The sequence below is a fragment of the Vitis vinifera genome, chromosome 12, assembly GCF_030704535.1.
Source record: "Vitis vinifera cultivar Pinot Noir 40024 chromosome 12, ASM3070453v1".
NCBI lineage: Eukaryota > Viridiplantae > Streptophyta > Magnoliopsida > Vitales > Vitaceae > Vitis > Vitis vinifera.
In genome coordinates, this window is record NC_081816.1 from 22,305,500 (window position 1) to 22,330,330 (window position 24,831).

The window sequence follows — 24,831 nt, forward strand, 5'->3', positions numbered from 1 at the left end:
CTGTAAAAAGATCTTTCTTCACTGGCACACTTCTTCGAAACCCTAGTCTGTGTCCAGAGGAAGAGAGACTGGAACTCGTCCTTCGCCAATGCAAGCCAAAATTGGGATCAAAATCCCTTAACTGAGAAGAGGAGACCTTCGTGACCTGCATCTCTTGTGAAACAGACAAAATAGGGCCTGATCTATGGATTAGGCCCTTTCTAGCTTTGGGTATTTCGCCAGCCCACTTTTGGCCCAATACTGGATATGGGCTTCCTTTCAAGTTTTTATCCTTACCAGCCGAACCCCCTTTTTCAGCAGGGTTACTCTTGTTCTAACTCCTGTCTGCAATGATACTTATTATTTCTTATTTTAGCCAATTTTTTGTTCTCCTATTATTTTTTTAAAAGGAAACAACAATGAATTATATTGAAGAAGGAATTAAGAAGTACAAAAGAAGGATGAGGAATCCTCCGACAAAAGCTATTTTGTTCTCCTATTATTGTAGTCAGTGATTCCTTTTTGAGTTTATTATCTTTGTCCAACCTGTTCCCTTTTCACCCTGAAAAGCCTTTGAGCTGATGCAATATGGTAGCACTGTTGTGGTGTGGGTTACAAGGTTCAATCTTTATTTGTGGTCATTATTATATTACTCACTAGTTATTTACTGAGAAATTGTAATGAATCCTTCTTTACCTACTTGGTAATTGGAACTGGGATCTTGCTGCATTATATGCAGGCTATTTCTGTGGCTGAAAGGGTTGCTGATGAGCGCTGTGAACCTTCACCAGGTTCAGATGGTTCTGTGGTTGGTTATCAAGTTCGTCTTGATAGTGCAAGGTGTTCATTTGCTTCCGCCTCTTTTTGCTTTTGAATATATGTTTAAATAGATTTACCAAGAGAAGCATTTCTGGCTTTCATTTTTGTTAAAAGGAAATCAGGACAATCAATAAAAGCACTGGAAAATATAAAGAGATGTTTTGAAGGATGGAAACACATTTTTCAAATGATTTATCATCCTATTTGCATTTTACTTTTCCTCTCTTAATCATATTTTAGTATCCTATCTAATAAAAAGGGAGGGAGGGGGGTGTATGAAAGGGAATTCTTCAAGATAAACCCAAACAAAAAGAGAAGAAAATTATGTTATTTTTTTTCTTTTCATTAATGAAGTAATAGTACTGTCATACTACAAGTTGCATTGATATTATATTATTGTGATAATATTTTCCTAATAAAATATTACTGTGATACTCTGAAGGTTTCTCCAAGTTATAATAGAATTGTAATTAAATGCACTAACGGTACTTTTCAAATATTAAAGTTAATCAGGAGCAAATCCCCAATAAGTCATCTCTTTTTGGGTAAAAGTGTGTCTGATTGACTCCTAACCCCTAAGAACCTTCTTTTATGCAGGAATCCTTGAGCACTTTCTTTTTGGACCCCATTATAGATAGGATCTCTAGGAGACTAAATTGTTAGACGAGAGCCATCCCATCTTTGTGAAGGAGAGTCACACTTGTTCAATCTTGTTTGCTTTATATTCCCATGTACTACTTGTAAATCAAAAGATATTTCATGTGATCAGACTTTGGGAAAGGAAAGAGAGATCATATCATAGGGTGAAATCAGGTTTGTAGAACAATGAGTATAGGAGGTTGGGCCTCATGAAGGTTGCTATGAAAATAAAACTTTTTTCCTAGAGGTTTTCTAGGGAGAATGATTCAATGCTGCACAAGTTATTAGAAGTTTACATAGTTTACACTTTAAAGGGTGGAACACTAGCATCAGGGTTAATTGCTAACAAATTCTGAGGCATTCAAATGAGTAAACAATGTTAAATTGCAGAGCTGCTAGCTGCTCTAGCTAGAGAGATGGTGGGAACTGTTGAGCAGGAACCCCCTTCATATGGATTCCTAAGCTCAATTTTGATGGATTCTCTATTTTAAAAATCTTGGGTAATGTGAGGATAAGTGGTGTTTCCAAGATCCCTGTAGCAAAATAATTAGTTTTTTTATCGAGCTGGTTGTGATCGACCTAGTCATTGAGGCTAATATCTTCACTCTGCTGAAAGAGTTGGTTGATGCTTAGTCTATGGGCATCCTTTTTAGGGTATGTTTGGCGAGGTGACATGTAAATTTGGGAATGAAAACAATCTTTTCTCTGATAAAAAAAAAAAAGAACCATCTTTTCTGAAATGAATTCTTTGAATATAATGATATAATATTCTCATTCTAATGTTTGGTTAAAGTTTGGAGTTTAACATTCTTGCTAAACTTTATTCTTATTTTACCATTTGGTTATCTTAGGAACCGTCTGGGAATTAATATAAATTTGCATAGCAATTAGGGTCCAACATTTGTAAAATTAATTTATTTATAAAAAAGTAGTAAAACTGATTTATTCACTTTCCTTTTACTTTCATTCTCTCAAAATGAGAATAAAAGAAATACCAAGTCTTACATGGGCTATATGCATTGAAACTGATAGGCCCAGAGATTTTCACAATTTTAAGGAAATCTCATATTGAAGGAAATCAAAGCTTCCAAATTTTTGTGCATCTAGATGTGGTAAGCTTAGACTTGCAAATAAGATACCCTTTCCCTAGTCAGGATACTGTGAAACAAGCACATCCTTAGTGGAAGGAGACCTAACCATGTAACTTTTTTTTGTCATCTCAAGGGTAATGAGGGCATTGAAAATTGGTTGGTTAGATATTTTACAATAAATTATTGGTTGAAGGGTTGGGATGCCTTTTTAATTCGATTCCTAGGTGGAAATTCAGCGGATTGCCTGGCCATGCAAAGGGCCTCACTGATAGAGGCTTTTGCAGGGGAGTCCATGCTTCTGTGAGTGACATTACAGATAGGTTCCTTTTGTTGGCCAACTTGGCTCTTGATTGTTTATGGTGTTTCTTCTTGAGTTTTTTGTTGTATTCTCTCCAAAGGGTGGCTCATCCTTTCTTGCACCTAAGATTCATTTTTGATGAATTGTTTGTTCATGATAAAAAAAAAAAAGTATAGCACTCTTGCTAAGAGGTGAGTGTGGTTTTGATTCATCCTCATTTTATTATGTCTTTATCAAAATGTAATGGTTTGATCGAGCTGAGCCTTCATGGTTGATGGGGGATTACTAATTAATACATGCTCACATATTATGTTTTTAGTATGTGGATTTCAAAAAATAAGTAAAGATAGTATTGACAGAATAGGGGGATCCCAATTAGCAACTTGATGAGGTGGTGCCACTTGAGATGCTATATTAATATGGAGAAAAGGCTAGAGGTAATTTTTGTGAGTGTGCATACCGCTGTTGTGAAATTTCTGAAGATGGGGAGGGTGATTTGTAAAGGAACGGAGGAAGAAGTTGTTTCGTGGTGGAGGCCAAATCTTTCGAAATCTTGATTGATGAGTGGGGAGGCAAGCTGAGAGGTTGCATTTGGGAGAGAAGCAAAGGGGTCTCCTAATGGATTAGATTCAGGGAGGCTAGCTTACGATGTTTACTTGATGGAGTGGAAGTTTGCTGTAGAGAGGTAAACAATAGTGTCTGGGCTACTGGCTGGGAGGAGGGGAATAGAAAGTATAGGTTGGAGCGCCGTTCGAATGGGGCAGGAAGGTTCATTTTCTGCTCAGTTCGCGACATTGATTCAAAAAAGTATAGCATTATTGTCCTAGAGGGAAAGGGTCAGTCTTTTGGTTGGAACTCCTTGGCTGAGAGGCTGAGAGCTCTTGGTGTGATCCCCTCAGGTGGCTTGCAGGGTCCTAAAGGGTCAAAGGACTTGTTGAGATCGAAAGAGGGTTCGAAGGTCCAATGGAGGGAGAAAGGGGTGGAGCTGAAAACATATGCTGATGCTGTAAGGAAAAGCCCGAGAAGGGTAGGCCATTCAGTTTGGATAGAGGTGGGGGAAGGAGAAGTGCGTGGAAGAATAGAACAAATGAGTCAGTGTCTGGTAGGCTGGTGGGGTCCTAGTTCAGCTCTTTGCCCTGAGATGGAGTACGTTAGAAGCTGGGCACCGAGGCATTGGGCTTTGAAGGGGAATCTGAGGGTGGCCACGCTAGGCAGAGGATTATTGCTATTTGACTTCGAGATACCAGACGAGGCTGAGCGTGTTTTAGCCAGAGGTATGAGAATCTTCAAGGAGAATGTTTTAGTTTTGGAGAGATGGAACCCTGAGGTGGGGTGTCTTCGCAAGGAGCCCACGACAAAAGATGTTTGGGTAAGGGTGATTGGACTCCCTCTTCATTTAAGAAGCTCGGAGGTGTTTAAAAGAATTGGAGATGAATGCGGAGGATTCATAGCTGCGGATAAATCATCTTTGAATGAGATGCAATGGGCTCGGTTACTGGTGAGGTGCGTGGACAGGGAGATGCCCAGCACTGCCCATATTGTTGTGGGGTCGGGTTGTTATTCCCTTCAACTTTGGTGGGAGTCTTCTCCCTGGTTCACGCAGGTGGTGCCGGCGGGAAGCTTCAGCGGGGAAGGTAGCTCAAGGGTAGGAGAAGAGGCTGGTGGAACTGTTCGTGAACTCAGTCGTGGAAGTCAAAGGGAGAAGGTGGAGCAGTTGAGGCTGCAGCAGGGAGAGAGTGCCGTGTCAGCTTGTGGAGGCGATTCTACTCTCTGTCCCGCTGTGCTCTATGTGGCAGGGGATGCAGTGGAGGGCAGAGTAGGGTCAGCTGATGGACAGGTCAGAGAGGGAGACGGGTTCTTTTTGAATAAGCTGGAAAGCCCAGCTCTTGGGCCAAGTATCAGGCCAAAAGGGCCAGCCCATGGGGTGTCGCTGGGCCTTCCTCAATTAAGTGGGTTAAGGCAGGGGTCTTTTAAAGGAACCCAGGAGGATTTGGGCTGTGACTTAAGGCCCAATGTCTCTTACGGGGAGAAAGGTGAGGGCTTTGGGCCTGTAGGGCCTGATGCAGCGGAAGGAGGAGATTTAAATGGGGAAGGATTCTCGAGTCCTCGAGCTAGGGCACAATCGCCAGGCGTGGAGAAAGGATCAGGAGATGCTGACTCTCTTGTCCGTGGGGAAGCAGCGTCGGCTTCTCGCCCTTCGGCTCAGTTATTTAGCTCGGAGAGGCGAGCTTTTATAGTGGAGGACCCCATCATCGACAATTTGAGAGCTGCGTCGCAGTCGGTTGCCTTTGCGGTGCCGAAAATGACTGATCAAGCGCTGCGTGATGAAGCCTCCAGGTATGTCGGATTACATTCTGTGGGGGGTCGGGAAATTTCTCCTTCTTCTCTTTCTTCTGGGATCGATCGGGCGGGGACTAATGAGGGGGTCTCGTCGGGCTTGATTTCGGAGATTGAGGGAGAGGAGCAGCTCCCTCTTAGCATTATTCTGGCAGATGGCTGCAACGGGGAGATGGGCCCTGGGGGGGAGAGACCCTCGGGTGATGAAGGAAGGGGGGATGAGTTCGAGATATTATTACAAGACTTGGAAGGAAGAGGATGTCGATGGGATGATAGTTGCCTGGCGAGATTTAGCAAGTTCCTGGGCTTTTCGACGGAAGGGTTTGAAGGTGAAATTCTGAACTTGCTTCTAAGGAACAAGAGAAGAAGGGAGCAGAACATTAAGAAAGACATTTCGGGGTCCACTAAGTTTGATCGTGAGTTGAAGAAATTAGAGTGGTCCATCAATTACAAAGGGGCGAGGAAGGAGAAATCTCTGGTTAGAGATGGTGGGGATAGAATCTCGAATCTTAGATGAAGATAAAGATCATATCTTGGAATATAAGAGGGGCCAATGATAGGGATAAAAGGAAAGTTATTAAGGCTTTGATCAGGTCGCAAAGAGCGGATTTGGTGTGTCTACAGGAGACCAAAATTCAAGATATATCCAGAGGGATTGTTCACAGTCTTGGAGTGGGAAGATTTTTAGGTTGGGGTGCTATGAGTGCAAGGGGAGCAGCCGGTGGGGTAGTAGTGTCTTGGGATAACAGGGTCCTGGAGTTAATGGGCATGGAGGTGGGCCTTTTCTCAGTTTCCTGTCGCTTTAAAAATTGTGAAGATGGCTTCTTGTGGACTTTCACGGGAGTATATGGACCCACTATAAAACGGCATAGAGAGTTGTTTTGGGAAGAGCTAGGAGCCATTCGAGGGTTGTGGTCTGACCCTTGGTGTATTGGTGGGGATTTTAACGTGGTCAGATTTCCTAGCGAGCGCAGTAGAGAAGGAAGACTGACTGGTTCTATGAGAAGATTTTCGGAGGTGATTGAGGAGTTGGCTTTAAAAGATTTGCCTCTCCATGGGGGGTTATTCACGTGGAGTGTAGGGCTGAATGGTCTTTCAAGGTCCAGACTGGACCGTTTTCTGATTTCGGAGGATTGGGAGAATCACTTCAGTGGGGCGTCTCAGTGTTCTCTCCCAAGACCGGTATCCGATCACTTCCCAATCCTGTTAGATGGGAGTGGGACGAGGAGAGGTCCAATTACATTTCGGTTCGAGAATATGTGGTTGAAGGAGGAGGGGTTTAAGGAGTTGTTGAAGGGCTGGTGGCAAGGATTTAATTATAGTGGGTCCTATAGTTTCATCTTGACAGAAAAATTGAAGGCTCTGAAAATTAAGCTAAAGGAATGGAACTCGGAAGTCTTTGGCAAAGTGGGGGTGAACAAAGGGCTGGCTCTGGATAAAGTATCCTATTGGGATAATCAGGAGCAACTTAGAGCTTTAAATGAGCAGGAGCTAGAGGCGAGAAAGGAGGCTAGGGAGGAATTTAAGAAATGGGCTCTAATGGAGGAGACTTCATGGAGACAAAAATCGAGAGAAATTTGGCTGAAGGAAGGCGATAAGAACACGGGATTCTTCCACAAGATGGCAAATTCGAACAGAAGGAGGAACTGTTTGAAAAAAATCAAAATAAATGGGACCTGGCTTTCAGAAGAGCATGACATCCAAAGGGGTGTGGTGAGGGCCTTTAAGGACCTTTTATCAGATTTTGGAGGATGGCGCCCTTGCTGCAATAATATTGAGTTTGACAGCATTGGGGATGAAGAGGCAGCCAGGCTGGAGGAGAGTTTTTCTGGGGATGAGGTGTTCTTGGCCTTTTCAGATCTGAATGGGGACAAGGCCCCTGGTCCGGATGGGTTTTCCCTTGCATTTTGGCAATTCTGTTGGGATTTTGTCAAAGATGAGGTCTTGGGCTTCTTCAAGGAGTTTTATGAGAGGGGTAAATTCGTAAGAAGCCTAAACACCACTTTCTTAGTTTTAATCCCAAAGAAGTGTGGGGCCGAAGATTTAAGTGATTTCAGACCAATCAGTTTGGTGGGGGGTCTCTACAAGCTGCTCGCTAAGGTCTTAGCCAATAGATTGAAAAAGGTGGTGGGAAAAGTGGTGTCCTCTTCCCAAAATGCCTTTATTGAAGGTAGGCAAATTCTTGATGCTGCATTAGTTGCTAATGAGGTCATAGACTCCGTGCTGAAAAGAAAGGAAAAGGGGGTCTTGTGTAAATTGGACTTAGAGAAGGCCTATGATCGGATTAATTGGGATTTTCTGCTATCAGTGATGCAAAGAATGGGTTTTGGGGAGAAATGGATTGGGTGGATTAGATGGTGCATATCCACTGCCTCGTTTTCGGTTTTGGTCAATGGTTCTCCTACCGGTTTTTTCCGGAGTTCCAGGGGGTTAAGGCAAGGAGATCCACTCTCTCCTTACCTTTTCGTCTTAGGAATGGAGGCCTTAAGTAGTCTCATCAATAGAGCAGTGAGAGAGGGCTTTCTTTCAGGCTGTAGGATAGGGGGAAGGGAAGGTGTCGGGATCCAAGTCACGCATTTGCTGTTTGCCGATGATACTTTGGTCTTCTGTGATGACTCCCAAGAGCAAGTGGCTTTTCTAAGTTGGTTATTAATGTGGTTTGAAGCCACTTCCGGACTGCGCATTAATTTGAACAAAAGTGAGATTTTGCCGGTGGGTTGTGTGGAGAATGCTGAGTTACTGGCAACTGAGCTGGGCTGCAAGGTGGGATCTCTCCCTTCCACCTATTTGGGGCTCCCTTTGGGAGCTTCGCATAAGTCTGTGAAGGTTTGGGACGGAGTGGAAGAGCGGATGAGGAAGAAACTTGCCTTGTGGAAGAGGCAATTCATTTCTAAGGGAGGAAGACTCACTCTTATCCGGAGTACTTTGGCGAGCATGCCAATTTACCTTATGTCATTATTGCGCATGCCAAGAGTGGTTAAATTAAGACTTGAGAAAATACAAAGGGACTTTCTTTGGGGAGGGGGAGCGTTGGAGAAGAGGCCTCATCTTGTTAAGTGGGCTGTTGTTTGTACTCACAAAAAGATGGGTGGATTGGGGATTATAAATCTCTCCATTCTTAATAGAGCCCTCTTGTGCAAATGGAGTTGGCGTTATGCGGTTGAAAGAGACTCATATTGGAAGCTTATTATTAGTACGAAGTATGGGGTTGAAAGAGGAGGGTGGAGCACGTGTGGGGCTAGGGAGGGCCATGTGGTCGGGCTTTGGAAGGAAATCAGCAAGGAAGGTTTGCTACTGCTCAATAATGTATCTTTCTCGGTGGGGGATGGTAAAAGGGTGAGGTTTTGGAAAGACATTTGGCGCGGGAGCACCCCCCTTTGTGAGGCTTTTCCCTCTTTGTTTGATTTAGCGGGTTCTAAAGATGCGTGGGTTGCGGACGATTGGGATCCAATGGGGGAAGTGGGAGGGTGGACTCCTCTTTTCCTTAGACCTTTCAACGATTGGGAAGTGGAGGAGGCGGAGAGACTCCTATCGTCCATTCAAGGGAAGAGGTTGGATGCTGATGGGGAGGATAGGATGCTGTGGAGAGGGACGAAAAATGAGATTTTTACTGTAAAATCTCTTTACAAGTCTCTTGATCATAGCTATGCAGTCTCGTTTCCGGGTAATATTATTTGGATTCCGTATGTTCCTTCAAAGGTGAGCTTTTTTGCTTGGGAAGCTTCTTGGGAGAAGGTCCTTACTCAAGATCAGCTTAAGAGGAGGGGTTGGATTCTAGCCAATAGATGTTGCTTGTGTTGCGTTGAAGAGGAAACGATAAATCATATTCTTGTTCATTGTTCTAAGACGAAGATTTTGTGGGATCTTTTGCTTTCTCTTTTTGGGGTCAATTGGGTGATGCCGTTTTCGGTGAGAGACACTCTATTAAGTTGGTATGTCTCTTTTAAGGACAAGAATCATAGAAAGGTTTGGCGAGCAGCTCCTCTCTGTTTATTTTGGACAATTTGGAAGAAAAGAAATAGGATAGTATTCGATAACGAGGCTTTGTCGACTCAAAGATTGAAAAACTCTTTTGTTTGTAATCTCTTATCTTGGGCTAATTCTTTTATAGTTGTAGGCCCTTTATCTTTGTTTAACTTTGTGGATTGGTTGGGTTCTTGTTGAGGGTCGGTGAGTGCTTGTGTTTTTGTTGCTTGTTTTAGGTGTCTCTTGTATACTCCCTGTATGCTCTGGGTTGCCTCTCAAGCTCCCTTTCTCTAATATATCTTTGTGCTTTTGCCTATCAAAAAAAAAAAAGGAACAAGGAATTGAAGTACTGAAGAGAAATGGAGACTGAAGAATTTCTGAACTCCTTTATTTATTTCTAAATTAAAGTCTTAACTTTGGCATTATTTCAACACTCCCCCTCAAGCTGGAGAATGTATATCATATAATCCCAGCTTGCAAGTTAAGTTTTCGAAGTTAGGCCTAGGTAAAGCTTTGGTGAGGATGTCTGCGGTTTGGTGCTTGGTAGGAACATAGTTCAATTTGACCGTCTCACTAGTCACCTTCTCTGTGATAAAGTGTCTGTCAATCTCAACATGCTTGGTCCTGTCATGATGCACGGGGTTCTTTGCTATGCTTATAGCTGCCTGATTATCACACATCATCAGAATTGGAGATGAACTCGTTTGTCCCAGTTCACTAAGAACCCTTTTTATCCAAATCCCTTCACAGATTCCCTGTGCAAGAGCTCTGTACTCAGCTTCTGCACTACTTCTGGCTACAACTGATTGCTTCTTACTCCTCCAGGTAACAAGATTTCCCCAGACAAAAGAACAATATCCGGAAGTGGACCGCCTGTCAATGATGTTTCCTGCCCAATCCGCATCTGAGTATACTTCAGTGTTACGGTTCTCTGTCTTTCTGAAGAATAGGCCTTTCCCTGGTGTCATTTTTAAATATCTAAGAATCCTGTAGACTGCTTCCATGTGTTCCTCAGTGGGGCTGTGCATGAATTGACTTACAGCACTCACTGCAAAGCCAATATCTGGCCGAGTGTGTGAGAGATAAATCAAGCGCCCATGATTCGGCCTCTAACATCATCCAATTCCCTGTTTAGTCCTAGGAAGAACTTGAACAGTCTCTTTTGTTCCACAATTTGCCTGTATGTTGCTGCATCATCCGAACATTTCCATGAGTGAGTCTCAAATAAGTCAAGTTGCTGCCAATACCTTGTGAGTGTGTTGTAATACTGAGTAACTGACTGCTCTCCTTGGCGGAAGTCATGTAGAGCTGATTCAACCTGAAACAGTTCTGAAGTATTTTCAGAACTTGAGTAAGTTTCTTTGGCTGCATCCCATATGTCCTTTGCAGTCCCAAACAGCAAGAAATTTTCGCCTATGTCATTGTTCATGGAATTGATAAGCCATGACATGATCATGCTGTTTTCAATCTTCCACTTCCTGAAACCCGGTTCTGTAGTTTCTGGCATGACTACTTCTCCAGTGAGGTACTCATCCTTTCCTTTACCGCAAATGAACAACAACACAGATTGTGACCACTGTAAATAGTTATGGCCATTTAATTTGTGTCCTGTGATGAGAATAGGAGAGGAATCATTGCCACCAAGGTTTGGAATTTCAGATCTGCCCCCTGATTCTGGTGACGTGACGCTGGATACTTGTGATGATGCCATTCCGTATTTTGTCATGGACCGGAAAGGTAGAAGAACACTTCCCAAGGCACGTGCAGGGACTGGAGTTGAGAAAAATAGCCGGAGGACGCCGGAAAATCTGATCAGAGGGCCCGCGGAAGCAAAAGAACCCCAAAAGAGGCACGTGCAGGGCTCGGATTGCACAAACAGGTAAGAAGGGTGGCTGGTCGGCGTCAGGCGAGCCTGGAGGAGGAAGCGCGTCGCCGGAAAGTGGCTCACGCGCCCTCACGCGCCGGTCGAAAAAACGCGAGTGGGCGGCGTGTGGATGGGTTTCTGGTTCCGGTGCTTTGGGACAAATTGGAGATCTCCTCCAGGCGCTCCTTGCGGTGTAGAAAAAACCGTCGCCGGAAAGTTCGCCGGAAAAGTTGCCGGCGGTGAGTGTTTTCTGACGACGATTCGACTGACCGGAAAGCGTTTTCTCCCTTGGCTCTGAGAACAGGGACTGATGACCGGAATGAGAGAGAGAGAGAGGGAGAGAGAGAGAGAGATGATCGGATTGAGATATGGCCAGAGAGATTTGGCCGGAATGAGTGATGGCCTGAATAAGAGGTGGCCAGAAGGGATTAGGGTTTCAGAAAACTGGCTCTGATACCATGAAGAATTTCTGAACTCCTTTATTTATTTCTAAATTAAAGTCCTAACTTTGGCATTATTTCAACAGAGACAGAGAAGATCCTTTGGGGGGAAAATAAAGAAATTAAGGTACATGAAGAAGACCTATGTAACACTGAAAAGATAGAATAGAATGAAAGCTAATAGAAGTGCATGAGCCACAATCAACAGGTTTTTGATTGAGGGGTAGAGGTGTGGAAGGTGAAAGTGTTCTAAAAATCCACTACAAAAATCTTAGTAATCTAGGCCCTCCTAGTCAAGAAATCAACCACCTGATTGGATGATCTAGGTCTCCAAGATTGCTGGAAATTAAAGACACTGTGGATGCCATATACTCCTGAAACTTCAGATTGGTACTGACAATTGTCATGTGGATATCATGCCTCCAAAATCTTTGAACAAATTACCTCACTTTGTAGGCAAATCAGGGTATGTGTCACACCACGGATTTCAGACTCATTAATTAAGACTCAAAATATAAAATTAGTGCTCCCAAACCCTAGGAGACAAAATAAATGCTTAGTTTTAGGTAGATTTTTGTGCAAAATAAGGATGTGGAAACCTGTTATAAAGAAGTATGTATCCTGTGATAACCCTTTTAAACAACTAGTCAACAAAGTGTACTTCATTTAAAATGTATTGGAAACCTGTATAATAATACTTTTTACATACCAAAACCCCATGATTCATTATGAGTATGTAAAATTTAAACTTGTATGCTCGGTACTTCCTGGTTGCATAGGAAAATATGTAATACCTAGTAGTAATGAATATTTTCCTATGCAACCAGGAAGTACCGAGCATACAAGTTTAAATTTTTTGTAGCGACGAACAAAAGAAATAATACCAGAGTTTGACATATCTCTATAACACAATAGCAATACATGCTTACAATTCTATATATTAATGACATTAGGGATAAAGCTCGAATAAGCTTGATATACATTGTTGGCCCATCACCGAAGAACTTGGGCTTTTAGGTTAATTAGTAGCTTGATGTGGTTCAAAGCATTGTATAATGTGAGGTCTTGAATTTGAACCTAACTGCATGATTGCTTCCCCTAATTTACACGTGTAAGCCTAAAGAAGGCTGCTCGCGAGGTGGCGTGTCAAGGCTACAACTCAAATGAGATTGATATACATTGTTGGTCCTCTAGCTAATAGTTTAAACTTTTTTAATTCAATTGGTAACCGGGCAAACAATATCTTACAATCTACACATGGGATTGAAGAAATTCGTGAATTCTGTTGACATGATGTTTATATAACGATTTGGACATTGATCTCTAAATAATAATAAACCATCTTTAGATTACTCATTTAGAGATGGTTTTACACTGGCGTAAGGGTTCTTACACCACTTAATAACTTTATGTTGGACATCTTTCTCATACCCCCACCTCTCCACTGCTCAAATCATCTCGATTAGGTTTTTTTCCAAATAATTTGATCATGAGTATTGAGTATTTTATTTTTTTACTTTGGTTATAAGTCCTAGAGGTAGCAATCATGCTTTTCTCTTGCTTTTCAATTTCTCTTCCTTTTTTAAGAAGATTTCTTGTAATTTAATCCATGTTCTAGTGTAGAATATTGTTTAAAATAATAAATGTATTGATGAATTTATTGTGTCACAATCATGCAAATATTGTGTCACTAACACGTGCATCTTCTTTATTGTGACAAAATGCTCTCAGCAATGTAAGGACAAAGCTTCTTTTCTGTACAACAGGCATTCTTCTAAGGAAACTTGCGGTAGGCTTTCTATCTAATTGAATTGCTTCCATCCATCTGTTGTAATCAAAGTAAAACTCATACTGACATTGAATTACACACTGGATTTCAATTTCACTTGCATTACTTTTTTCTGATGAAGTGCTAGTTCCACAACTTTTTTATTTTTTTATTTTTTTATTTTTTATGGTAAGAAACATAACCATTTTTGCATTAAGAACTGTAGGATAGAAAAATGAGGAATCCTTTAAATTGTGAACAATCCTGGAATTGTATTTCTTGTATTCATGGAGGAATTTACATTGAATATATGGGATTAACAGGGAAAGCAATAAAGGAAAATAATCCTACTGATGACCTAGAATACATTGAATGTAGACACCATTAGTCAACTATACAAGCAAGGAAGTAATCTTTATGTTACAACCCCCAATTTACCACTGATTTACAACTTATAAAAGTTGTATTGATTGTGGACAGCTTGCACAATCAGATGAATCAGACAAGTTGTCAGGATTTTCAACATTAACTAATTCCGGATCCCTATGGATCCGCCAACAAAAATGAACATAAGAAAGGGAAAAAATAGAGCACAAAAGAAACTACATACAAAGACGGGGAATTAATTCCCAGTGTTTTCTCTCAAATCTTGGAAATTAAGGAGTTAATTCCTTGGTATCTTTAATCAGACTGGTCAACAATCAACAATCAGCAATCCAATATAGGTAGATGGGAGCTAACCTCTCTTGCAGCTAAACTAGAATGTGGGGTCCAGCTTCCCAACATTCCACACTGAGCAGTCTCACTGTTGTTCATGAAATTATAAGTCGTTGTTTGCAAATAACAGATAAGAAATCTGCACCTCTTGAGGAGCCTTCCTCTGTGTCTTTAAAACCTTAGATAACAGCACCTTTCCATTTGCTTTTGAAATAATGAACTTAACACCTCCATCACTGGCACAAAGACCTATGGGGACAGTTGATTTGATTCCCTTGCTTGAAATCTATACAGCTCTGGTAAAAGCCTGTGGGAAATGTTAAACAAAACCAAGAATCTAACAAAAAAGATATAGAACCTATGACATGCAATTCATCTTTGACCAAACCCTATCATTTCTTTTTTTTTGATAAGTAAAGAGAAGTATATTAAAATGAAAGAGGAGACACCAAACTAGTGCCCTCTAGGTATACAGGGAGTATACAAAAGCAGCCCACAGACTCTAACCCAAGGAAGCGGGAAGAAACCCCTACCTTTAACTAGAGCCTAGCCACTCAAAAAAGCTAACAAGAGAACGAGGGCTCAAAACTATAAACACCCTAACCCAAGACCACATATTACATACAAAAGAATGTTTCAGCCTTTGGAGTGACAACACCTCAAACCCTATCATTTCTCAACATGACCAAAAAATTCCAATTAACTTGTTTGTAGGTCTTCTCACTATCAAATTGTAGACAGTCCCTCCTTCGAATTTTACTAGAATCAACATTCATTAGCAATAATGAAAACATAAAACATTTACCTATCCTTCACAAGTGTGTGTTGATTTTGTAACACTACTTTAGTAAGAAAATATATTAAGCACTATAGAGGGGCAAACTCTATTACATAAGAATGTACACAGGCCAGCTTTCAATAAAGAAATAAAAAAAGAAACAAGGAACCCAACAAGCAGAATCAAGGCAGATCCAACCCTGTCAATAAAATCAATAATAGATAAGTGCCCTCCTGAAGATAATCCTTGGACCACAAGATTGAAGACATGAAAAACTGGTCTTCAAAGCTGCAGTAGTTCCTCCTTGAATAATCTTTTTTGTCTTCTTCTAGATGCACCAAAATAAAACCCAAGTTGTTGTGCTCCACACTTCCCTCCTCTTATGTTTCCATATGAAGCTATCATGCTGACTGATAAATGACTCCTGCACTGATAATGAAAGCACCTAAACATCACTGAGCAAGGCCTTAAGGTGTTGGTCTGCATGATGATGAATAAAAAGATGATTAGCTGTTTCTCTCTTTTTTTGCATAAGAAGTATCAGGTCACATGCATGAATTCCTCCTAGCCATTGATATCCTCCGGAAATTCCTCTGTGAAAGGCTATGCACCAAGGGTCCTCCCACAAACCCCTTATGGCCCCCCAACTCCTTTCAGAGTTCCCACCTATCCTCCTCTCCAGAAGACCCATAGGCCCTGAAAAGTCCCTCTAGGATTCCAGAACCGTGGCAAGATAAGTTATCAATCGAATTACAATGTTTATTGGAAGGCATTGAACAGAATTCAAAAGGAAATCTGCAATGTAAATTTAATTTTACTTTCATAACTCATACAATGTTTTGTATGGAAAGAAGTTTGAAATTGCTGTCTGTTGAGAGTCCGGCATATTTGAATTTTATTGAAAAGTTAATCCTTATATAACTTCATCTATTCTTTTTTCTCCTTATTCATATTTGCTTCCTGAACCAATGCATAGATGCATATTGTTGTTGCTGTCTTATGAAATTTACGCTTGCAGGGTGACAAAAACTTGAGTGGAATTACTCATGTTATAGTTGATGAAGTCCACGAACGGTCTCTCTTGGTGAGTTCATAAACTTGGCAGTTTCTCAAGGATTTCATATGGGAGTATAATACATTATTATTAGTGTAGCTTCCAATTAAGTGTTTCTGGGGACTTTTCGCAATTTCTTTGTAGTATAATCAATAAGAAATGTCCCTGTTTCTTCTTCTGTCTAATTTATTTATATCTGTCTTTTTGGGTCTCTACTACTATAGCTTTGAAGGGCATTCTTTTCAATGTTTATCAACTTGAATGAAATTCAACATTTAGACCAAAAGGGTTAAAATAGCAAAGAGAAAAACAATGTGCCTGGATCTTTTTGGAATTGTATGAACCCCTAAAGAATGTTGACTCTCTTTTCTTTGTATTGTCTCTTGTGGTACCCTTTTGATGCATATTTGGAGAAGGTTTCTCTACCTCTGTTTTTTATCAGATTTTGTAAAGTGGGGAAGGATTTCTCATTCTTCACTTGCACTTTTAATGAATATGTTTGTTTCTGATTAAAAAAAAGATGAATTTTGTTGACTAATCAAACTTTTAGCCTAAACAATCCTAGCCCTAGTCAGAAACATTTTCCCAGTACTCTAGCATTGGAATTTTGTTGCTCCCTAAAAAGGTTTCTCTAAAGATCAGGTATGACAACCCTAGAATTGTTGTCTAAAATCAAATAAGGTGGACTAGAGCTTCAATCTTTTCAAATTTAAGGGGAGGAACAAGAAATAGAAAATCATGGTAGTAGGGAAAACTGAGATAAAATATAGGGAAAGAAAGATAAAGAAAAAGAGATATAAACCTTAGAATCTTACCAAGGCCTTCTAGGAGTCTCACCTAATAGAAAATCAATGGAGTCTTACAATTGAGAATTGTAAGTTATGCAAAAAAACTTTAATCAGCTAAAGGACGTTCTAGAATTGTATGTAATTTTTGGTTTGGACTAAGTCGATTGTAGATGAAGGACCTCTTCCTTTAATCAGCTTTTTTGATTGGTTGGGTTCTAGATGAGGGCTAGTGATTTTTTGTATCCCCTCTTCTTTTTGTTCTTGGTTTTTGGCACCTCTTGTATACCCCCTGTATGCTTTGGGTTAGCCTTAAGGTGCCTTTTCTTCTAATATATTTTTTTTCTCTATGTTTACTTATCAAAAAAAAAAAAGTTGTGCAAAAAAACTTAATATTATTGATTATCAACCCTTAATCCCATTTTATATCAGTTGGCCTTGTTTATAGGTTGTAGAAAACCCTAAAATTTGTATAGAACCATGAAGAAGTAAACTTAACCGATGTATGAAATAATTAGGACTCTTGTTTATTTCTTAAAACTATTAAATCTTTTAAAACAATTAAAAGGAATTAGGAACCTTTCTTTTTTTCTTTTTATTACCTTTTTCCTTATTGAAGTTGAAACTTAATAGAAATTTCTCGTAATAAAGTTTCTAGTAAAGAAGACTTGTAGTCAAAATAAAAAATTTAGAATTGAAAGGATTATTTTTTAGAAAATAGAAAGTTTAGAACTCCTTTTGAGGAGAATTCTAAAACTTTTCAAATTCTAAATAAAACTCAAATATCAATTACTAACTAATTATTTCTTTATCAGGAAAAAGACATTAGATGTTGATAAAAAGTACAAGAGAAAAATGAGGGGGTCCTCCCCACAAAATATAATAATTTGATCATAGTATGACTAAAGCTTATCCTCTATACAAGGAAACCTATACAAAAACAGTCCACTAATGGCTATATGTCACTTCTGAGCAAAGCTCTTCTCATTATTGTTCAACCCTTTTGAATACCAACCGAGCGCCAATTAAGTTGAATAACATTGAGAGCAGTGCTTTTAAATTCAACTGTATAAGAAGTCCATAAGGAGGAATAAAAGTGAAGTAAATTCCACAATATCTCTATCGTCTTCCACTTTTCCTCAAAGATCCTAACATTTCTCTCTCATCACATGATCTAAGGCAAAGTAAGGCAAACAATTAGCCAAAGGGTCTTGCCTCTAATAAAACTTCCCAATCCTCTATAAGAATTGGTCATCATGTTGCATACACTCTTGGGCGGAACCCAATCCATCCTTGCTATACTGAATAACTTATGACATATCCTCAAAGTTCTCAGACAATGTAGAAATAGTTGGTCAATTGACTTTCTGCTCCCTATAATAAGATGCATCAATTAGGATTAAAGGATTTGTAACTTAATTTAGCTTGTCATTAGTGTTCACTTTCTTGTGTGCCACTAACCATGTAAAGGCCTTGACCTTAGATGAGACTTTAGATTTCCATACAAATTTGGCTGGAAAGAAAGGAACTAATACTGATTACTTAGACAAGGCTAAAAAGAAAGATTTTACCAAGAATGTATTTGTAAAGGATAGAGACCAAGATCTTGTGTCTAGGATAGAAGGAGACAAGTGCACTAGAGGGAGTGAAGACATAATTCTTTCAAAGCTCTCAATTTCCAAATCTGTGAGGTTGTTGTGACAAAAGTTCAAGTTCCAAAAAAGAAAAGAAGAGGAAGAGTTACCAAGGATAGCTGAAATGGTGAGATTTTTTAAAATGATAACTCCGTAAAGATCTTCAAATTGTGAACATAAAAGTTGATTTCCCCACTACAAATAAAATGAATTCTCACCTTGTCATCCACCACAAAGCGGGTGTGGAGAGAAAAATCCTAGAAAGCTTATGCAATAGAGGACACATTGTATGATCACCTCATCGAAATGTTGGCATCCCATCCCTTAGGATGTATCCCATAAATGCTTGAAATAATCTAATGCCAAAGGATGGAACTTATCATAGGGAACCTTCGTAGCCACTTCCCCGATATAACATGATTCCTCATAGTAGTCTTCCTGAACCCTAAACCTCCAAACTGCTTTAGCCTACACACTATGTCCAAGTTGATTAGATGATCTTTTTTACCCTCCCCAACCCTTAACCAAAGAAAATCCCTTTGCAAGTTCTCAATCTTTGAAGCCACTGATGTTGGAATTTTAAAGAGAGATAAAAAGCAGTTAAGGATGTGAGGCAAACAAGATTGAACTAGAGTTATTCTTTCCCCTAATGACAAAAAGGTTTTTTTCCATCCATCTAGTCTCCTTGAGACTCTATCAACTACTGCATCTTAAAAGTCACTTGCTAATGGATTCCCTCGTAAAGAAAGGCCCAAATAAGATAAAAGTGAGTTTAAAACTTCACAATTAAGTATTAAAACCTACCTAGAAACTCAATACTGACTTGTATTGATACAAGAGATTGCATTTGTGTCTAAACTAATCTTAAACCTTAAAATTTGCTCAAAAACTAATAGGATTGGCTTTAGGTTTTGCCGACCCATCCATAGAAGCTTTTGGAAAAAAAATGGTGTCATCTATAAATTGCAAAAGATATACTCTAGTTCTATTCTTGCCCTCTATTAAACTCTCGAATAAATCACTATCCTCTACTTTGAGCATCATCCTCCTTAAGACATCAACTGCAATGGTGAAAAGAAAAGGGGATAGAGGATCCCTTTGTCTTAAACCTCTGGTTGCCTTAACCCATCCTTTGGCATTTCCATTTGCTATGATTGCAAAACTTGTTGAAAACAAGCAACCCCTCATTGACCTCCATTTTGTGTTAGACTTTTTTCTCTCTAATGCATGATCTAGAATACCCAACTCTACATGATCATAGGTCTTTTCAAAATCTATTTTAAAGACGTCTCCTTTCCCCCTTGAACTCCTTTCCTCATCTGCCATTTCATTGGCAATTAGAACAATATACGCTTAGCTTAGGACTTTTCCATTGCAATTGAGCTTGCTTACTTTAAGACTGCAGTTCTATTATTTTGATTTATCTAGCCGGCTTGACAAGGAGCTTAACTTAGGAAAATGACAGAAGGAGAGGAAATTCAATAGACTTTTGGAAAAGGCCCACAAGGATTTCACTTAAAACCTGCTAAGGCTCCCTTGGATATGTATATGGTTTCTTGGAGAACTCCTTGGATGAGCCCTGATAAAACCTTAGCTATGATCTTATATAGACTTGTAACCGGATTGATGGGTTTGGAGTTTGAGATTTTATTGGTTTAACTCTTTTTTGTCACAAGAGGGATGAAAATGACATTGGTACTTTGATTGATTATCCTATTATTGTGGAATTCCGAGAACACCCTCATAAGATCCTCCCTAATCACATCCCAATACTCTTGATACACTGCATTGGTGAAACCATATGGCTTTCTTTATCTAACTAAAAAAGGGCAAAGCACACCTCCTTTTATGAGATGGTCAAGCCATGCAACGCTCTCTCTTGATATGGGAGATCAATCCAAACCTTCTATCTTCCAATAGTCACTTAGGGGCTTGGATTATGGCTTCTTAAAGAAATGCACAATCTCCTCTGAAATGTTTTCAATGTTGCCTAGAGTCACCCCCTCTTTAGACACCAATGATTTTATGGACTTCTTATTTTGCCTATCATTGGACACTCTATGGAATTACTTAGAATTGCAATCTCCTTTTATCCATTTGACCCTAGTTTTTTTGCCTCCAATGAACCTCTTCTTTTAATCGTAATTCCTTCAATTCCTCATTCCTTAAGGCCGTCAACGTTGAAAGTTTACGGGTCAAATTCCCTTCTTACTCACTAACTAATTATGACACCTAAAAAATTATAAAATGCCTAAGTATTCTTGATAGAGTCATTTTGGATTTTATTATTCTTTCATTCCTTTCTTGAGTAGATCTTGGAGTTTAATCCTCATCATCATGTGCCTTAATTTCTTATTTTGTGTTACATAGACTAGAGAACCAAGTGTGGGGTTGGTGTGTATTTATGTATTATATTCATTTAACCCCTAGGTTTTAGGACACAGGAAAATGGTTAAATAATCTAAAATCCACATTTTTCATTCTATATGTTAGCTTGAATTCAAGCATAGAACTAAGATTTAATGTCAAATGTGAGGCTAAGGTGCTTACAATGTACTAGGATTTTGTTCATTTTATTTTGTTAAAAGACAACAATTAGGCACATATCTAACCATTAAGCATGCATTTTCTTACAAGTAAGGAAATGGTTCACTAATAAATCAATTAATAGAGAATAGTAAAGGATTATCTATCCTTCAAAATGAGCAAAAAACAAAGATATGAAGCCCTAAGAAGCGAAGAAACCAAAAACCAAAAATAGGGAAATATTGAATCCATCCCAACAAAGATCTCTAAAGAGGATAACCATCAAAATTGGAAGTTTCTAACATTATCAATATGCCTGTTGGATATATATCACACCCAACACCTTATTGTGTCCTGCCTAGCATAGGTACTTTGAAGTGTCCGTATAACATGGCTCTTAATATATGCTATTTATAGAAGATTGTGCATTAGTAAAAATACTCTTATTGGTGATCATAGATTCCAATATAGCATGTTTCTCAAAGTTTAAGGATCTAAACTCAAAATCATGGAATCAAGAGGCTTGATTTGATTATCATGTTTTTCTAGTGCTCTGATCCCTAGTGTTATGATGTTTCAATGTAATTTAACCCACCCACTCCCGATTTTCTCCCATTAACTTCCATTTAAAGTTGCTTGTTGGCACCAATGTTTTCAAAGGTGTTTTTGAAGCACGGCTCGGGGTGAGATGGGTCTAAAACACATTGAGGCGTTGTGAAATGTGACTCTCAAAAGGCATTCGCTTTAGAATCTAAAGCAAATATAAGCACGCGTTAGTGTGCCTTTTACACATCTTTGTGGATCTAAGGTGGAGCACCTAAAAAAAAAAACCAACATTTACCCTTAAACAAAGAAGAAATTGAGTGAAATCGAGAACAAACCCCATAACCAACATTGTACCCAAAAACAAAGAAGATTCCTAACCTTAAACTCTTTGGAAACTGGAAATCTTAACTCACATATGTCGGCACCAACACCTCCTTTGAAGATCAACTCTTTCTCTGGCGGTGGCTTCTCTTTAGCGTGTTCCCTTCACATAGTTTTAAAAGATGCAAGACGCACCTAAGACACAAAAGTATCCTATAGCTAAGGTGCAAGGTGCAACACAAGGCGTGTGCCTGAGTGAAGTGAAACCTAACCTAGTATGCATATCAATTTTATAAAATATGATCCAAAATCCAATCTAATCAATAAAAAAGTTAAGATTTCAAACACTTAAAAGAAACATTTAACAAAAAAAGTAATAAAATTATATAAATTTCAATAAACAATTAGAAATTTCAAGAATAAAAGTGTTAAAAATGAAAATTAAAGTAGACAAGGCATGCCTCTTCAACAAGGTGCATGTCTTAGCAAGCAAGGCGCTATAGCTAGGGAGTGGTTGCGCCTTGAGCCTAGGCACGCTTTAAGTGCGCCTTTTAAAACTATGCCCCTTCGTTATCTTTGCAGCTTTGTCCCACTTGCACTCCTTTCCTCTCGTTTGCCAGTTCTCACTTCTCACTTCTCATTTTCTCCTATTTTTCCTTTGTCTCACACACCCACTTTTATTTATATTTTTTTCATTTGTTTATCTTTTTTTACCACCACACGTCTTTCTTATGTTTTCACTTTTTATTTTATTTTATTTTCATTTTGTTTTTCTAATTCTTATTCTATTTTTGGAAAAAAGGAATATCTTTGAAAGAAAATAGTATTAGAATTCACTTATTTTTTTCAATTATGTTTTTTTTATGATTTAATTTAATTTTATACCAAATTAAATAAAATTTGTTAAGTTGATTTTTATTTTTTATGTTTTTATTTAGGTTGAAACATTTTTATCTTATGTTCAACTCTATTTGTTATTTTGTGACTTGTTATGATTTTTTATGAAAGTGTGAAGCTATTAGCATGATTTTTTTTTATCTCTAATTGACTCGTTATATATGTTAAATATTAATTAATTTTTAAAATGAGGGTCTCAAAAGGCTTACGCCTCAACTCTTCGAGGCTTATGCCTCACCTTGCGGACAAAAAAACACCTCACCTTATGCTTTCGCCTTTAAAAGCTCTGGTTGGAACTATATCTGGTTTGGTTTTGCACCAACTATTTTTATGGGTCATGTTGGCTATAATGATCTGGCTGCATAGGGTTACTTTTTCATCTCATAGCAATTGGTGAGCTAGCCTGTTCTTTACAAGGATACAAATCATACAGCATGCATGTGTAATTCATTTGGTTAGGTTAGCATCTCCAAGTTTTCTTGTTCTGTTTACTTGCATGTCATATGTATGTAATGTTATGAATAACTGCTCCAAAATCAAGGCAAAACTGTACTGATTTTTGTTTCTTTCTCACTACATTACTGGGTTTACATTTTCTTTCTTACAAGAAAATATGGATTCTTAATTTTAATCTTCCAATCAAGAGGTAATATTTTTCTTGTTTGCAAATTTTCAATTTATAATACCATATAATAGTTATAACAGAAAGAATTGGATGACATTTTGAAAGAAAAATTGACATGTTTCCTTTTTCATAACAGGGTGATTTTCTGCTCATTGTTTTGAAGAATCTGATTGAGAAGCAATCTACTGATAGCACACCAAAATTGAAAGTTATTCTTATGTATGGTTGCACTATGTTCAATCTTGTTGCAGTAAATAAATAGTGATATTTTTCTGTTTGTTGATATAAGTAAGCTTGTCTTGTTACTTCATATTTTATTTATGTTGGTATTCAGGTCTGCAACTGTTGATTCAAATTTGTTTTCAAGATACTTTGGTGGTTGCCCAGTAATTACTGCAGTGGGCCGAACACATCCTGTGTCAACTTACTTTCTTGAGGATATATATGAGAGCATTGACTATCGCCTGGCTTCAGATTCTCCAGCCTCTATTAGATATGAGACATCTATAAAACAGAAGGTTTTGTAAAATTTTTCTTATATATGTTATTGTTTTTGTAATATCAAGTTCAGCATTATGTGTCATGAAATTGCCAATACCATATAGACTCTTAAGAATTTCATTATACTAGATTGAATTTCATGCTATTATTGATCTAATTGTTAAATTGTGGATTGTTGGCTTATAGTGATACCATCCTCTACTTTATGAACTCTTGCATTGTTATTGCTTCAGACTAGCGCTGTTAACAACCGTAGGGGGAAAAGGAATCTTGTATTATCTGCATGGGGTGATGACTCTGTGCTTTCTGAAGAGTGTATCAACCCATATTATGTTCCAAATGCTTACCAATCATACAGCGAGAAAACACAACAGAATCTGGTAATGCTTTTAAGATAACGTTTTTCTTTAATATGTTAGTGACATAGTTGTTCCTCTGCCTATCATGGTAATTTTATAACAGTTTCACAACCATTTGTGCAGAAAAGATTGAATGAAGATGTTATTGATTATGATCTTCTTGAAGACCTTGTGTGCTACGTTGATGAAACTTATCCTGCGGGTGCCATACTTGTTTTTTTGCCTGTAAGCCCATTGGAGAGTCCTTTTATATGGTTCACTTATATATTATTATGACCTTCACCTTAATACTGTCTTTCTTTAATTAATGCTTCTTACACGTCATAACAGGGAGTTGCAGAAATCTACATGTTACTAGATAAACTAGCTGCTTCTTATCGATTTCGCGGATTGTCTTCTGATTGGCTTCTTCCATTGCATTCATCTATAGCATCAGATGATCAAAGAAAGGTGTTTCTGCAGCCTCCTGAAAACATACGAAAGGTAAGTTATACCACTTAAAAGTGGTTGGTTTTTCATGTTGATATTTATTAGCAACTTTTTTTTTTTCCAATTCTTGGTTGTGTAAAACTATATTTTTTTTTTCAGTGCAATTGTTTGTTTGTGTATGTTTTATGCCACAATGCTAACTTTTCAATATGTACACATTTCAGTGTAAAATTTATGTTAAAATATCAAGTCTAGTTTTGACAAGCTTATCGATACTTAATTTGAGAATAGAAGTTAAAAGAAGCACAAACATATCTGAGACAGGGTGATGCTTTCATTCTCCTAGTAAAATAAGCAAGTAGTATCAAGAAACAAATATATTATTTTGAAAGTGGAATCAATGGTTCTGCAGCGATCTTTTTCCTTCCCCAGTGGTTGTTATGCCATGGCATCTACTT

General features: G+C 38.7%; 1 protein-coding gene across 2 annotated transcripts in view; it reads left to right on the top strand.

The window, feature by feature from the left end:
• Positions 1-24,831, top strand: part of LOC100247318 (DExH-box ATP-dependent RNA helicase DExH7, chloroplastic) — a 126,124-nt gene that overhangs the window by 33,362 nt on the left and 67,931 nt on the right. For both annotated transcript variants that reach the window (XM_010659699.3, XM_002263853.4), the window contains exons 13-20: positions 719-819; positions 13,165-13,222; positions 15,715-15,780; positions 23,221-23,303; positions 23,419-23,602; positions 23,819-23,965; positions 24,068-24,169; positions 24,275-24,427. In XM_010659699.3, coding sequence (XP_010658001.1) covers positions 719-819; positions 13,165-13,222; positions 15,715-15,780; positions 23,221-23,303; positions 23,419-23,602; positions 23,819-23,965; positions 24,068-24,169; positions 24,275-24,427 — 894 coding nt within the window. The remainder of the gene's footprint in view (positions 1-718; positions 820-13,164; positions 13,223-15,714; positions 15,781-23,220; positions 23,304-23,418; positions 23,603-23,818; positions 23,966-24,067; positions 24,170-24,274; positions 24,428-24,831) is intronic.